Genomic DNA, 17,241 nt, shown 5'->3' with positions numbered 1-17,241 from the left:
AGATTTTGTGGTATCCACTTGTGTAAATATTTTAAAATGACGATCGAATTATTTCATGTATTCATATAGGATCAATTAGTAGCTATAAATATCATGAAAATCGGAATTAGAACAACTATTAAATCGTGATTTTTCATTTAGAACCGTCGAAAAGTTTTGTCCCGCTACTTTATCTCTGAATGTTTGTTTTTTGCGACTTTTGATGTATGTGATATCGAAGTATATATAAATGAGTTTGACTGTTGGATCGTTAAAACTAGTTTCATGCAATGCATATCCCATCAATTTCAATAGATTCACTAAGACTTGAAGTTTATTTATACTTTCATTAAGTATAGGGGTGTGCGATCCACACACCCCTTTTTACTTCTCCCACACCCCTAGTTAATTTCTGTCCGTTGATCTTCTTCAATTTATCCGATCCGACGGCTAAAAATTAAAAAGGTGTGAGAGAAGTAAAAAAGGGTGTGTGGATATCACACCCCTAAGTATAACATAAGATTTTGTGGTATCCACTTGTGTAAATATTTTAAAATGATGATCGAATCAGTTCATTGTATTCATATAGGATCAACGAGTGCAGCTATAAAAATCATCAAAATCGGAGTTAAAACTACCGTTAAATCGTGTTTTTTCGTTTATAACCGCCGAAAAGTTTTGTCCAGTTACTTGATCTCTGAATGTTTGTTTTTTGCGATATTTGGCGTATGTGATCTCAAAGTATATACAAACAAGTTTGATGATTGAATCATGGGAACTAGTTTCGTACAATGCGTATCTCATCAATTTCAATGGTATATATATTTATTAAGTAGATTTAAATTTATTTAATTTGTACGTATAGCACTTAAAATTTTGAAAAATATGTATATTTATTAAGTAGCTTTAAATTTATTGTAGTTTGGGTCGGGTTTTTGTTATAAAAATATATTATTGAGGGTTTTATGTAAAATAAATTGAATTTGAAGAGAGTAAAGTCACATTTTCAATACATTTTATAATAATTTTTTTTTTCAAAAAATACCTTGTGCGACGCCTTGTTGCGCGACGTCAAAATGTTAACCTGCGTTGCGCTATGTGTGATAATTTTGGCGATGCAGTTGTTAAAAATAGGCACTTTGTTTAAATTTTCACTATTTGTAATAAACCCGAACTCTTCCTGATCTTCGAAATCTTTGCTCATATCGCCTTCTCTCTCCCTCTCACTCACTCAGTCTCTCTCTTTCCTCTCACTCATATCGACTTCCTCTTCATCCTTCATCCTCATCCTCTCCCGATTGCAATAGTTCAAAATCAAGCTTAATTCTTTTCCCGACTGCACCAAGTATAGACCCAGGTCAGAATCAAGCTTAATTCTTTATTTTTCTTCTAAGTTCATAATCAAGTTTTAATGCCTTAATTTGAACACTACTAGAACTTTGGCTAAAAGCCACCTTGTCTCATTGGTGACTATTGTGGCATGTAGCCACTCACATTGGTGGCAAACCTCAATGGCCACCAAGCAGCCACCAAATTAGAGTGCGGCTTATGTAGAGGACTCTATTATTACAATGACTACCAATATTGCATTGGTGCCTTTCCTGCAATGCCACCCTAATTCACATCAGTGGCAAAGTTGCAAAATAATATTAAAAAAAAAAGGATGCCCTGTGTGGGCACCCAAATTGGAGTATCATATTCTTTTTCTATTTTTGGTGAGAAAACAAATTGTTATATCATTAAAATATAAGAATACAACTATAAATTTGCATAACTGATATTTTATAGAATTTTGTACAAATGTTGGAACCAAACTTTAAAAAAAGTCTTCGAACCCTTTGTTTCCAAGAGCTTAATCATCTCTATAACTTGAATCTGATCATCAGCTGCAGCCTGCACCCAAAATCAAACCCACAAATTTCGTAAGAATAACGTTAACTCAAGTCCAACTGAAAGTGATTAGAGTTGAGGACAACACTGAGATATGATCATATAAATACCTGGGAAAAGTAGATTTTCAAGGGGTTTGCAGTCATAATTTACCTTATAAAAAATCTCCACAAATTCACTGCAACCCTTCTACAACTTCAACTAAGAACATATTAAATTGACAAGTTCATGAATATGAAGACCACCTTCAACCTTGAAACAACAAATGATCTCCCAATCAGCGTGGGTATTCCAGAATAAGATAAAGAAAGCATACATACTATATTTCTGAGCACAACCTACGGTAAAGGTTACAAGATACTATGGCGTGACAAGTAAGTCCTACAAGTTCCACCTCCAAAAGAAAAGGCTAAGATTAGAGAACAGGTCCGAAAAAATAATCCAATTCTCCAACAAAACAGGACGTGTCATTCATACTAAAGTTAAAGAGTAGCAGCTGCACACCTCACTGGGCAAATCATCCGACTCAGATGCAATGATACCAGGCGCTAGGCTTTCAGTCCCTCGAGGATTAGTTGGAACCCAAATCTGCTTTCCTCTCAAAATGGATAGAAGTCAGTGCCAGCGCAGATGAACAAATTATCCTATCCTACTCTCAATCTCCCAAACATCACCAACTAATGATCAAGGCAGCTACAAAACAGAGTGAGTTCTAATTGAATTCATTTACATATACCCCACACCATCAAGACTTAGTAATAAACAAGAATGGAGTCGCGTCCTAAAATGAGCCAGTGCAGATGAACAATTTTCACCAGAGTAAATCCAACAAAATCACAAATCAATACAAGCATCTCTAAAGAATTCAAATAACCAAGAGATGGGTGAAGTGAGCCGATAAGAAACCAATCTGCAAAATTCAAATTCAACCTCAGCACAACACACACGTACCAAACACCAAATTAGGAAAAACCCCAAATCCCTTAAAAGCCTGCTACATTTTAAGATCGACTCCCAAAATTCAAAAACACAATCAACATGCAATCAGTGAAACAATTAATCTGGTTAAAAAAAACCGCTTCCCACAACCACTTTGAAAATCAGCAAAATGAAAACCAAAATTTAAAGCTATTTCTCAAAATGTCAACTCCAAAAGTTATACAACTCCATTCTTCATAAGTAATGCTCGAGTCAAGAATTGATGATTACAATTGCCAAAGTAGGTTGTCGACCCTTAATTAACAAAAATTGTAGTAGCTCTCAACAGCTATTCTTACCCTTTTGCAGCAGCCTTCTGTAGTACTCTCATTTTTCCTCAAGCATTTCGAGCATCTAGAAAACATTTATCAAAATTGATTCAGAGAAAATTTAATTGTATCAACCAACTCAAAGAATACATAAACACAATGAAGAATTGATGACTACAAAGTGTTAAGATTTGCACATACATCAGAAGGGGCATTATCTCTTGGATTTATCCTTTAAGAAAACCGACGACAACTGTGTTGATGCACAAAATCAGCGAGGACTTTGGTACAACAGAAAGTGTTAAGTTTGTGACCTTCGCTAGATTGCTCCGGTCACTAGTGTGGATAAGTATGTAAATGGATAAAGACAGGGAAGCAAACACAAGATGTACATGGTTCACCCAGATTGGCTACGTCTACGAAGTAGAGGAGTTCTCATTAATTGTGAAGGGTTTACACAAGTACATAGGTTCAAGCTCTCATTTTGTGAGTACTAGTGAATGATTTAGTACAAATGACATTCGGAAATATTGTGAGAGAATGATCTTTATTTATAGAAGAGAGTTTCTAGTTTCATTTTGACATTGACACGTGTCGTGTTATGATTGGCTTCTGATGTTGACACGTGTCGCGCTATGATTGGCTTCTGATGTCGACACGTGTTGCGATGTGATTGGCCTTCTGGTTGGACGGAAACTCTTCTGGGTCCTTGACGGTACAACGTTGACCGGTGCTCAGTAGTTTCGGGATTGGTCAAGTATGGTACAAACAGTGCTCCCTTAAGTTTCCAAGTGAGGGAAACTCCTCGGTTGGGGACTTGCAAGATCCAAGCCATTAAGTAATCACGAAACTTCTAAGTACCGAAGTGTGGTATCATTTTCACTTGTTTTATCTGTCTTATATGTAGATGTGGCATCTTCTTTGGAAGTACTTTTCCTCCATATAGGGGTGGTATCTTTAACCGATGAAGATGCACAAGGTAATGTATCAATTTCACTTAAAGCTTACTTGTAGTTTCGGGCTTGGTCAAGTGCGATACAAACCCTATAGTAGGAGTCCCCCAAGTCGCCGAGCTAGGAGATTTGCCGAAGGAGGTAACAGACAAGGTAAGCAATCAGACTTCCAAGCATGCAACCTGGATCGAAGGTTCGACTTCGGCTTCCGGTTGATTGTTCTCCTTCTCCTTATGTCGTAAACAGCAACAAGGATAAAGAGAAGCAAATGGAGAAGAGATGATATGAGATACTTTTGCTTTTGAAGAAGTAACTTTCCACAGGCTTATTCTTGAATTGGACTGGAAGGTTTTCTGGTTTCCTTCAGAGTATAAGGCCGACTCAAGAATTTGAGGGTCAAAACAAGTCCATCAAATCTAGAGTACGTTCGACCCTGATGATATGGGATACTTTTTCTGTTGACAAAGTAGTGGATGTATCGGCACGTGTTCTGTTACGCTTGTCTCCACATGCTTGCTTTTATCCTTCTCACTTGCCCTATCTGTTCCTCAGGCAGATGTGGTATCTTTTTTGGAAGCATAAGATGTTGAAGATGAGTACTCGAGAGCAATGCCAGGTAAGTAATCAAGCAAGGGGTTCCAGGTAGTCAGTTCCTGACTGGAAGCTTGATTCCAAGTGCTGACTGATTGCTCTCTTTCTCATTGTCTTGTAGGTAAGAACAAGGCCAAAGGAAAAGACAGGGAAAAAGCATGATATAGGATACCCTTGCTTTTAACCCTGATGATATGAGATACTTTTGTTCTGGTGTGGCTTGTTTACAGAGGTATTATCGGGAGGAAAAGAAGCTGAGTATTTCGAGAGACTCTGCTAAGAGTGCAATCTCAGATGTGAAGAAAAGTTGAGCATTTATTTTATTTGCAGGTCTACCTGGCTGTGGAGGATGGAGGTCGACATATATAGCAGTCTCCCTAACAACAAGTAGTAGTGTTATTCCTTTACCCTTCTTGGTCATAACAATGTAGTGGGAGTTGCAAACTTCACGTGTTTTAACTTTGTCAGAGCACTTTGAAAAAGTAGTCTGTGGTATCTAGAAAGCTGATGTTGCGTGTGAAGATTGCAGACAAGCTTTATCCAAGGAAATTTGGCTCTCGAAGTTCGGAGAGCGGTGCCTCTTTGGTTTTCGAACAAGTAATCCTATCGGGGATCTGGCTTTCGAGATTCAGAGAACGGTGTCTCTTCGATTTTTGAGAAAGCAATCCTGTTGGGAGTCTGACTCTTGAGATTCAGAGAGCAGTGTCTCTTCAATTTTTGAGAAAATAATCTTATTGGGAGTTTGGCTATCGAGATTCGGATGGTGGTGCTTCTTTGATTTTTGAGCACATAATCCTGTTGGGAGTCTGGCTCTCGAGATTCGGAGAGCGGTGCCTCTTTTATTTTTGAGAAAACAATCCTGTTAGGAGTCTGACTCTTGAGATTCGGAGAGCAGTGTCTCTTCGATTTTTGACAAAGTAATCCTATTGGGAGTCTAGCTCTCGAGATTCGGATGGCGGTGCCTCTTCGATTTTTGAGCAAGCAATCTTGTTGGGAGTGTTTTCTCGAATATGAGTAAAGGTTGGGCATTTTTGCTAGTATGCCTTGCCACGGAGCACAGAGGTTGACACACATTGGGACTTTCTAGTTATCAAGCAGTGGCGCTGTTCCTTTATCCTTGTGGGTAATAGTATGGTAGCTGGACCTTTAAAATTTATGTGCCTAAACTTTGTCAGAGATCTTTGGCAAAGTTATATGTGGTACCCGAGGAGCTGATGTTGCGTGTGGAAAGTGGTGCCTCTTCGGAATCCGGAGAGTGGTGCCTCTTCGATTTTTGAACCAATGGCCTTGTTGCCCTTTCTTTTATAAGGGCACCAATTGTGTGCAAGAAGTACATTCAGAGATTTATTGCACCTTATTTCTCCTTCATCATTTCTAAGAATGTCTGGCCCATTCGACCATCGTTTTGACTTGAACTTTAGTGAAGAGGCAGCCATGGCTTTTCAAGACAACATATGGCGCCCATCCTTCTTATCCCCTACTAGTCCTCTTACCGTTGGGGACTCTGTGATGAAGAATGATATGACCGCTACGGTGGTGGCTAGGAACCTTCTCACTCCCAAAGATAATAGACTACTTTCCAAACGGTCTGATGAGTTGGCTCTCAGTGTTCAGTATGCAGGTTCTGTGTCTAATATAGCCCAACGCCTATTTGCTTGAACCCGCCAAGTTGAATCATTGGCAACTGAAGTGATAAGTCTCAAACAGGAGATCAGAGGGCTTAAGCATGAGAATAAAAGTTGCACAGGCTCACACATGACTATGCTACAAACATGAAAATGAAGCTCGACCAGCTGTAGAAATATGAGGTTTGTGGGTTTGTTCCAAAGGTATTTATTGCCTTCGTCTTTTGGGGCTGTACCGCGTAATGAAGCTCCAAATGATCAACCTTCGGTGCCTCCTCCTTATGGGGTTCTGCCTAGTACTGAGGCTCCGAATAATCACCATCTGGTGCCTCTTCTTTCTGGGGCTCTGCCGATTGCTAAGACTTCTCTTGAGCAACCTTTGTGAATGTTCCCTTTTATTTGTTTATTTTGATTCATGTATATGTACATATTTGTAACTTATCGAAGATATCAATAAACAAGTTTTACTTCATTTCAACGTATTGTGTTAAATACACCAAGGCTTTCACCACTAAGTTCTTTGAAATTTTCCTTTTGTTGAATCTTGTATGTTGAAGCTTTGTGAGTAAAGCATGTAGGTTGAGGTAGTGCTCCCTTAATTTCCCGAGTGAGGAAAACTTCTCGGTTGGAGGCTTTGAAAAAATCCAAGTCACAGAGTGGTCGTGAGACATCCGAGTATCAAGGTGCAGTAGCATATGGTAGGAGTTCCCCAAGTCTCGGGTCAAGGGAGTTGACGAATAAGGCATTTCCTTTCTAAGTGGTAGCCCAAAACTCCTTCTTCATATATATTTGTTATGAAAGTTGTTAGGCCCAAAGAAGATGAGGCCTAGATAATTTTTTATTTTTATTTTTTTTCCATTTTTCGTTTTTTTGAATTTCCGAATTTCCGAATTTCCGAATTTTTGAATTTCCAAAAAAAAAAAGAATATATATTTTAAAACTTTGTAGGTGAAGCTTTGTAGGTGAAACTTTGAGGTTGAAGCTTTGTTAGGTACTATGAATTGATTTTGCTTCACACTATCTTGATCAAGATAGTGTGAAGCTTTTGTAGGTAAAGCTTTTGTGTTGAAACTTTGTAGGTGAAGCTTTTGTGGTGGGTGAAGCTTTTATGGGTGAAGCCTTTGTGGTGGGGGAAGCTTTTGTGGGTGAAGCTTTTGTTGGTGAAGCTTTTGTTGGTGAAGCTTTTGTGGTGGGTGAAGCTTTTGTGGGTGAAGCTTTTGTTGGTGAAACTTTTATAGGTGAAGCTTTTTTAGGTGAAGCTATTGTGAGTGAAGCTTGTGTAGGTGAAGCTTTGGAGTTGAAGCTTTGTAGGTGAAGCTTTGGAATTGAAGCTTTTGTTGGGTACCATGAATTAATTTTGCTTCATACTATCTTGATCAAGATAGTGTGAAGCTTTTGAGAATTTGTAGTTGTCCTCCATTGATGAAGCTTTTGTTGATGAAGATTTGGAGTTGAAGCTTTTGTTGGGTACCATGAATTGATTTTGCTTCACACTATCTTGATCAAGATAGTGTGAAGTTTTTGAGAATTTGTAGTTGTCCTCCATTGATGAAGCTTTTGTTGGTGAAGCTTTTGAGAATTTATAGTTGTCCTCCATTGATGAAGCTTTGTTGAATTTCCCTTTTTTTTTTTTTTAGGAAACTAGAAATTTGAAAATGTGGGAGAGACAACATATACAAATTTTGCTTCCACACTATTGAGCAAGAGATTGTGATGCTAGCCACATCTTGTAGTAGTCGAAAGTTTGGATTAACCATATAAATTGAATTTGCTTCGAACAGTCTTGAATTTGCTTCGAAGGTTTGAGAATTGTAGTTGCCCTCCATTGATGAAGCTTTTGTTAGCACATAAATTGGTTTTGCTTCACACTATCTTGATCAAGAGTGAAGCTTTTGAGAATTGTGGTTGAACCCCTTTGATGAAGCTTTTGTTGGCACCATAAATTGGTTTTGCTTCACACTGTCTTGATCATGAGTGTGTGAAACTTTTGAGAATTGTGGTTGCCCTCCATTGATGAAGCTCTTGTTGGCACCATAAATTGGTTTTGCTTCACACTGTCTTGATTAAGAGTGTGTGAAGCTTTTGAGAATTGTGGTTGAACTCCTTTGATAAAGCTTTTATTGGCACCATAAATTGGTTTTGCTTCACACAGTCCTGATCAAGAGTGTGAAGTTTTTGAGAATTATGGTTGCCCTCCATTGATGAAGCTCTTGTTGGTACCATAAATTGGTTTTGCTTTACACTGTCTTGATTAAAAGTGTGTTAAGCTTTTGAGAATTGTGGTTGCCTTCCATTAATGAAGCTTTTATTGGCACCATAAATTGGTTTTGCTTCACAATGTCTTGATCAAGAGTGTGAAGCTTTTGAGAATTGTGGTTGCCCTCCATTGATGAAGCTCTTGTTGGCACTATAAATTGGTGTTGCTTCACACTGTCTTGATCAAGAGTGTGAAGCTTTTGAGAATTGTGGTTGAACTCATTCAATGAAGCTCTTGTTGGGCATATGTGCTCCCCTAGTTGAGTTGTCAAGCTTGAGGGTTTTTGATTATTTGTGAATGCTAGGAGTTCACGTGTACAAGTTGTACCACTTGTCTTCTGGTAAGTGGAATGAATGGTGAGTTGCTTTCATCACTTGGTTGGTGGTGTGAAGGTGAGTTCCTTCATCATCTTTCATCACATTTCATCACCTGGTTAGTGGCACGAGAATGAGTTCATTCTTCACCTGGTTGATGGCATGAATGGCAAGTTGCCAAATGATATTAGAATACAGGTTGTACATCTCATCACCTGGTTAGTGGCAAGAAGATGAGTTCCTTCTTCACCTGGTTGGTGGCATGAGTGGCAAGTTGCCAAATGATATTAGAGTACTGGTTGTACATTTCATCACCTGGTTAATGGCAGGAAAGAGAGTACGAGTTGTACATTTCATCACCTGGTTTGTGGTATGAAGATGCGTTCCTTCTTCACTTGGTTGGTGGCATGAGTGGCAAGTTGCCAAATGATATTAGAGTACGGGTTGTACATTTCATCACCTGGTTGGTGGCATGAAGGAGAGTACGGGTTGTACATTTCATCATCAGGTTGGTGGCATAAAGATGAGTTCCTTCTTCACCTGGTTGGTGGCATGAGTGTCAAGTTGCCAAATGATATTAGAGTATGGGTTGTACAGTTCATCACTTGGTTGGTGGCATGAAGGAGAGTACAGGTTGTACATTTCATCACCTGGTTTGTGGCATGAAGATGAGTTCATTCTTCACCTGGTTGGTGGCATGAATGGCAAGTTGCCAAATGATATTAGAGTACGGGATGTACAGTTCATCACCTGGTTGGTGGCATGAAGAAGAGTACAGGTTGTATATTTCATCACCTGGTTAGTGGCATGAAGATGAGTTCTTTCTTCACATTTCATCACCTGGTTGGTAAGAATAAGGGAAGGGTGTTGAGGCACATTGTAGCAAGTGTCGAAGCACAAAGTATGTTGAACCCTTTCGAAACACAGTTGGCTTATGTATGGATGTGTTGGAATGTATGATGTTTATGTATGAATGTGTTGGAATGTAGAATGTTTATGTTGATTGATATGAGTGATGCTTATGAATGTTTTGCTATGCATGAAGGGATCCATGCTTTTGATATGTGAACCATGTTAGTTGTAACACTTAGTATCACATAGTTTGTGTCAAAGTACGCATGTTAAAGCTTTGAGGTGGAGTATAAGGGTAGGTCAGCGTAGACCAAGTGTTCCAGTGCTAGGAACGCAAAAAACTCGGAAGAAGTTGTCTGAATTCCCTCTTCTTTAAATATTTGCCGAATGGCTTGTGTGACAAAAAATCTCAAGCGATTGAGAGTCAAAACATTGGTAATGTGTATGCCTTCTTATAATAGCATTTCCTTCAGTACCTAGTCCTCCACTTTGAAAGAGTAAGGCTTGGCTCTATAGTCATAATAGTCGACGGTACGTTCACCCCTAGTTTTCTTGATACGAACTTGTATCCCTCTTGTTGTAATGGGCTTGCTGAGAGTAAAAATCTTTCCTCTTACCAAGAGACAGATACGTTTGGTGACTTAGCGAGTAGCTAAATGAGGCAAGAGATGATGCAATAGGTGTCTTAATGGCCAATATCTCCTCACTTGGTAGAACTTGACTTCCACTTCCCATTTGTTGATAGGGGTTAACCATATAGGGGTTCCCTAGGTATGTCCTTGCTTCGGCAGATGCGTGGTTGTAAGCTTATGCCATCACCTCAGAGTAAGTCTTCCAAGTGTTGGCATTGATCATGTACTTGAAGAAACAATCACGTAGGCCTGCCATAAAGGCCTTAAGGGCGGTCTTGTCATCTGCCTCAGTGCAGCGAGAATACTCATGGCTAAAGCGACCAGCATACTCTCGTAGTGACTCGTCCGGCTTCTGACGAATAGTGTACTAGTCATTTGCAGAATGCAAGTGATCGGTCTGGAAGATGTGTTGAGAGACAAACAGTTTCCTCAATTCCTCAAATGAGTTTACTATTTCAGGTGGAAGACGGCAATACCAGTTTAGAGCTCCGCCAGAGAAAGTGGAAGGGAAGAGAAAACATCGCTCTTCGTCAGCATTCTATATGCCATGGTGGACTCAAAGAGGTTAAGGTGTTCAATTGGGTCATCTCTTCCAGTATAGAGTTGTAAACCAAGCTTTTGTTTTGTCTTCGCTTGAAGGGGATGTCGAGGATCCTTCTTGCGAGAGGGCCAGGCCTGGGTTGGTTCCAGTCAGGTATCTCGGCCTTCAACTTGTTTACTTCCTCAAGGAGCTGTAGGATAAGAGGGTCCTGAATGGAGTCATGTACCACTGAAATTTTCTTTCGTAAGTCTCCATCGCCTCTTGGAAGTAGGAAAGCTTAAGCAAGGGCATGTGGTTTTTTCTTGAACTCACCGTACTGACTTCTAGGGCGAGTCTGTCGGAATACCTCAGATCCCCCATACCTTCATGTGCCTCTAGGATCTATCGTTCCTTCCCTAGATTTGCAGCTAGCGGGACCAAGTCTTTCGAAAACCCTTGGGTCATTGATCTTCGAGCATATGTGGAGGGGATTCTCTCGACGTTGCTTTAGGAAGTCTCGGCAATCACGATAAACGACTTTCGATCCTTCCAACCCTTCTGCAAGGACGTGTCTTCCTCCACTTCTTCTACTTCGGGTCAAAGCATATGGGCTGAGAGAAGTCTCATGTTGATCAATGTTTTGATGATTAGCTCGTTCCTAATCAGGGATACCCATGTTGAAGGGAGGTGACCCTCCGTGTTGGGGGGCACCCAGATGACGGTTGATGTCCACAAGGGCAACGAGCTCGCGTGTTTGAGTACGTCTAGTTTCATGGAGCATCTCAAAGAGCTTCTCATACTGCTTCTGGATGACCTCATTCTTCATTGCTATCTTGTTGTTCTGAGCTTCTAGCTCATTGACTTTAGCTTGAAGAGCAACCCTCTTTCCTTCCTTCTTTCGTTGCTTCGCACTAGGTGCAAGAGAGGTGTCATTCTGTGTGTTGTGGCTTCCTTCGCTCCCCATGTTAGAAAGGGATGTCTGGTCAAAAGAGAGTGTACGAATGGTGGAAACCAGCTTGGAAAAGCTGAAGAGAATGGGAATAAGTGTCATTCCTACAGACAGCGCCAAATGTTGATGCACAAAATCAGCGAGGACTTTGGTACAACAGAAAGTGTTAAGTTTGTGACCTTCGCTAGATTGCTCCGGTCACTAGTGTGGATAAGTATGTAAATGGATAGAGATAGGGAAACAAACACAAGATGTACGTGGTTCACCCAGATTGGCTACGTCCACAGAGTAGAAGAGTTCTCATTAATTGTGAAGGGTTTACACAAGTACATAGGTTTAAGCTCTCCTTTTGTGAGTATTAATGAATGATCTAGTACAAATGGCATTCAGAAATATTGTGAGAGAATGATCTCTATTTATAGAAAAGAGTTTCTAGTTTCATTCTGACATTGACACTTGTCGTGTTGTGATTGGCTTCTGATGTCGACAAGTGTCGCGTTATCATTGGCTTCTGATGTCGACACGTGTCGCGCTGTGATTGGCCTCTTGGTCGGAGGGAACTCTTCTGGGTCCTTGATGGTATAACATTGACCGGTGCTCGGTAGTTCCGAGATTGGTCAAGTATGGTACAAACAAATTGTAACATAAACTACCACACACCAAATTAAATACATGAACATGACAACCCCAAACAGAAACAAAATTCTATATGAATTCAAAACAATGTTAGGGCAAAAGAACCCCAAACGTAGACAAAAACCCAATTACGCATCAACTTCATTTTTATATAAAAGAGATGAAATTATTGGAGATACAGAAGCTTGGTTAGAGTGCAGGAGCAAGACTGAATGAAATGATGAAACTTAAACGAGAGATATTACATGGATCAATCGCCATCATATGAAACATGGAAACTGGTAGTGCAGCCCCACAACAGTTGTAGAACTTGGCAGCGTATGGTGGATTGTCGGGTCCCAATTCATCGTACCTTAAATTGAATACAGAAAAATAGAACATCAATCAAGTAAAGCTGTCATTTCTAATTATCAAATATACCAACCCGTAGGAAATATAGAAGCATAATTATAGCAGAGCAATTTCTCTCTCCCTCCCCTCAATATTTCCAGTCGACTGGGAAATAGAAAAATAGAACCCAAAATGCCCAAAAAGCAGAAGCTCAAAGACAAAAATAGAAAATAAAAAGGCATTAGAAAAGATCAAGTCATTGAATTTTACACAAACACACAAATTAATTTCAGGATCAAACACTAAAGTACGAGACTTCACCTTTTCCCTTCTCAAACCTGACATCTTTGAGAGTTACCTTTTCCAAGTTGTTGTACATCCTCAAGCCTTTGTGTTCATATGTGCTTTCTTAATTTTAGTGTAAACCCCCCAAAATAAATTGCAAATATTCTAGAAATGATAAAGTGAACTGCAAATCCTTCAATCATTTCTCAAAATAAACTACAAATCACAAAATTACCTACTTCAAATCGGCCGGAGAACTCACCAGAAAACCAAGATTGACTTGAATCTGCTGCCGAGGGGTCTTCATTGCTGCGACCTTGTCCATGAACTTGCTACAGTTGCTTTTCGTCTTCTCCTCCCTCCCTCCCTCCTCTCAACAAACCGCATGCCTTCCCTTCACCGAATCCCTCTCGCTCTTTCCCTCGCCCTCTATCTCTCCTCCTCTCTGTAAGCCGCATGCCTTCCTTTCACCGAATCCCACACTGAGCCGTCGATTCTATCAAAAGGGTTAGGGAGCTAGGGTTAGGGAGGAGGAGAGGAGTTGAGCGCAGGGAGGAGAAAGAGAGAGAGAGAACGGCTGGGTTGAAAATAGGGATGTCTAACTTTTTATTTAGGGAAATTTTATTTGAACCCATCTAACCTCTTTCTACACCCAACTTAAATTCTAAATGTGAATTGTCTATTTTATCCTAATGCATACTTACCATCAAGTGCAAGATGAAATTAAGAATAAAACTAAAATTTATCAATAAACCCATTAACCATATGTTTCTGAGCATAATCCAGTGCCTTTTTCCAACCCATCAACCATATGTTTCTGAGCACATAGAACATATCAAGGATTTGATAACACAAGTTTTCTGCTTGCTCTAATGCTTATATATTATGTCTTTGTGATGGTTTCTTGTTTGTTTTATTTTTATAGGCATGCAGTTTCTCTCTAATGATTGTTATATCATGCAGATTATTAACAACGAATATGCATATCTGGTTGGCGGGGATGTAGTCTTTGCTGTTGATAAATTTCCAAATTATGGCCAGTTATTTGGACAAAAATTGGAACACAATCGGGCTGGTGAACGAGTTGCTGTTGATTCAAGGAAGCGTAATCCGGCAGACTTTGCATTGTGGAAGGTCTGAAGTCCTCAACCATTTACCTCGTTTTTGCGGTTTTTTGTTTGTATTTTTAAATTAATGAAACTTCAAAAGGAATCTGCAGTCTGCAAAGCCTGGTGAACCAAGTTGAGAAAGCCCTTGGGGACCTGGTAGACCTGGATGGCACATTGAATGCAATGCAATGAGTGCACATTATATGACATTCAAGTTTGATATTCATGGCGGCGGTATTGACTTGATTTTTCCACATCATGAGAATGAGATTGCCCAGAGACTACACCAGTAGGGACAACGATAATTTCCGAAAGGACAAAAAGGGCAGGGTGGGAGGTGACTTCTGCGACAAGGGGGCCGAGGGCGGAGCCATCGAGTGATGAGGCTTGCTTCATGAAGTGATCAATGACCTCCTCTTGCTTTTGCTTTCTAAGGGTGTAAAGATAAATTTTTATATATTGAATTGAGTTTGTGAGGGTAGTATAGATAGTAAATTTGGGTTTAAAGAGAGATTGATTCTTTAATTAAAAATAATATGGGTGTAAAGAATAAGTTGGGTGTAGAAAGATGTTGTATGAGTTCAAATAAAATTTCCCTTTTATTTATTTGGGGGTGAAAGTACTGTAGAATAGGATTATTAAATGAAAATAAAAATTATTTTTGACAGAAAAAAAAGGAGAAGAACACTGAAAAAGAAACAAAAAAAACAGGTCCCAAAGTTGAAAAAACAAGTAAATGTTGTAAATAGTATAATAATGTATGCCCACATGCATACAGTAGACATATCATATGATTAATAGTGTTTTTGTTTGTTTCCATGGTGATGCTCTATAAATAGAGCTTTACGAATGTTCAACTGAGCAGAGAAAAAAAGAAGAGAAAAATATCTAATAGTAATAATATACATTACTTCCTCTGCAACAGCTTGTGTTGGTATAATACTCTGCAACTGCTTCGTTCCTGTCCCGAATAAAGGTTATCTCTCTATAACTTTTACATTTTTATAACACGTTATCAGCACGAGTCTCTAAGTATAACCATGTCTCATTTACATTCACTAAACAATAAAGGAAATCATTCTCTCATTTCTCTCCGCCGAACGAAAAAAAAAAAAATGTTTCCTCTAAGGTTTTTCCTGTTCATCTTCTTCATCTGCCTCAACTACGCGGTATATCCTCGCGACGAACTATTTGCTCCATGCCTGCTCGTAGTTCTCCAACTAGCGGTTACATACATCTTTGATTACTTGTTTGGTTTGGATATTGATTACTAACATAGTATTTATATTGATTTTACTGCAATCCAAGATGGTGCGGTACAATCGCCCATCTTGAACTGCAAATTTCATCTTACTGCGATCCAAGATGGTGCGGTATCATCGCCTATCTTGGACTGCAGATCTAATTTTACCACAAATTTCAGGTGGAGCGGTATAATCGCCCTCCTTGCTCTTCAAATTTAAATTTACCTGTTATTTAATTTTACTGCAAATTTCAGGTGGAGCGGTATAATCGCCCTCCTTGCTCTTCAAATTTAAATTTACCTTTTATTTAATTTTACTGCAAATTTCAGGTGGAGCGGTATAATCGCCCTCCTTGCTCTTCAAATTTAAATTTACCTGTTATTTAATTTTACTGCAAATTTCAGGTGGAGCGGTATAATCGCCCTTCTTGTTCTCCAAATTTAAATTTACCTGTTGTTTAATTTCATTGCAATAAAGGTGGTGCAGTATAATCGCCCACCCTGCTCTGCGTATTTCAATTTTCTTGCTACTTGAGTGGTGCGGACTAATCGCCCATTCCATGTTACATTCTTTCAATGAGAATGGTGCGGTACAATCGCCCTTCTCATTCACCCTGAAAATCTCGAGCCAGAAGTTTCGAGTGCTTATCATTTTGGCCTGAAGATCAAAATGAAAAATTTGTAAGAACTAGAAGTTCTAACATCACATTCCTCTAGGAATACATATTACTGCAATTTCTTACACATCTCATTTTCTTTCAGAAAAGAAAATGACGAACTTGGCTAAGCTTGAATATGTTGCCCTGGACATTACCGGGAAGAATTACCTTACTTGGGTACTTGATACCAAGATCCATCTGGAAGCAGGGAATCTTGAAGATACCATCAGGGAAGAAAGCAGCTCATCTTCTCAAAATCGGGCGAAGGCTATGATCTTTATTCGCCGCCATCTTGATGAGGCACTAAAGAGTGAGTACTTAACGGTTGAAGATCCGTTAGCTCTCTGGGAGGCCTTGCGAAGCAGATATAATCACCAGACAACGGTGATTCTTCCAAAAGCTCGCTATGAGTGGTCTCACCTGAGAATTCAGGATTTCAAATCAGTGGCGGAGTACAATTCTGCGTTGTTCAGGATTACCTCTCAGATGAAGCTCTGTGGGGATACCATTACTGATGAAATATTGCTGGAAAAGACTTACAGCACATTTCATGCCAATAACGTGCTCCTGCAGCAGCAATATAGAGCGCGAGGCTACACTGAATACAACCAGTTGATATCTGTGCTCCTGGTAGCTAAACAGAACAATGAGCTCCTGATGAAAAACCATAATTCCCGACCTACTGGATCTGCACCATTCCCAGAAGTAAATGATACTTCTCTCGAAGTGAACGCCACATCCTCTGGTGGTAATTATCATAAACAAGGATGTGGCCACAAACGAGGTCGATGGAATAAGAAAGGCAAGAACCATGATGGTCAGTTTCACAACCAGGTTCAGAGGCATAATTCTGGCCCGAGCTTCAAAAATGTGAATCGTCACAAAGGCAAAGCTAACATGACCAATGCTCCCAGGAACTCTGAAGGAGCCTGCCATAGGTGTGGTGGCAATGGGCATTGGGTGCGAACTTGTCGTACCCCAAAACATCTGGTGGAGTTGTATCAAGCCTCCCTCAAGAAGAAGGGTGTCGAGACCAATTTTCTCGACCAGGCTAAACCAATGGATATACCTGATCCAGTGTTTGATTTATCAGGGCAATTTGACGCAACTCACCTAGATGTTTCAGACTTCATTACGGAAAGGGGGAATGAAGTATATCGGTCCGACTAA

General features: G+C 39.7%; 1 protein-coding gene, 2 long non-coding RNA genes and 1 pseudogene across 3 annotated transcripts; 2 read left to right on the top strand and 2 right to left on the bottom strand.

Annotated features, from left to right (window-relative positions):
* Positions 1-1,677: 1,677 nt before the first annotated feature.
* On the bottom strand, positions 1,678-2,839 carry LOC126617859 (uncharacterized). The gene is made up of 2 exons (XR_007621560.1): positions 1,980-2,839; positions 1,678-1,872 (listed from the first exon to the last, which is right to left on the bottom strand). It is a non-coding gene; the product is annotated as an uncharacterized LOC126617859 (long non-coding RNA).
* A 173-nt stretch (positions 2,840-3,012) lies between these two features.
* Positions 3,013-13,625, bottom strand: LOC126617858 (uncharacterized). Its single transcript, XR_007621559.1, has 3 exons — positions 13,323-13,625; positions 12,691-12,797; positions 3,013-3,201 (listed from the first exon to the last, which is right to left on the bottom strand). It is a non-coding gene; the product is annotated as an uncharacterized LOC126617858 (long non-coding RNA).
* Positions 13,626-13,651: 26 nt separating this feature from the next.
* LOC126617857 (cysteine--tRNA ligase 2, cytoplasmic-like) lies at positions 13,652-14,768 on the top strand (annotated as a pseudogene).
* Positions 14,769-15,054: 286 nt separating this feature from the next.
* Positions 15,055-17,241, top strand: LOC126618156 (uncharacterized). Its single transcript, XM_050286245.1, has 3 exons — positions 15,055-15,145; positions 16,175-17,044; positions 17,165-17,241. The coding sequence occupies exons 2-3, from the start codon at positions 16,183-16,185 to the stop codon at positions 17,239-17,241; spliced, it is 939 nt and encodes a 312-aa protein (XP_050142202.1). The 5' UTR covers positions 15,055-15,145; positions 16,175-16,182.

This window comes from Malus sylvestris, chromosome 4, assembly GCF_916048215.2.
Source record: "Malus sylvestris chromosome 4, drMalSylv7.2, whole genome shotgun sequence".
Classification (NCBI taxonomy): Eukaryota; Viridiplantae; Streptophyta; class Magnoliopsida; order Rosales; family Rosaceae; genus Malus; species Malus sylvestris.
Note: the sequence above shows the minus strand (reverse complement) of the source record. Positions and strands in the feature narration are given on the sequence as shown.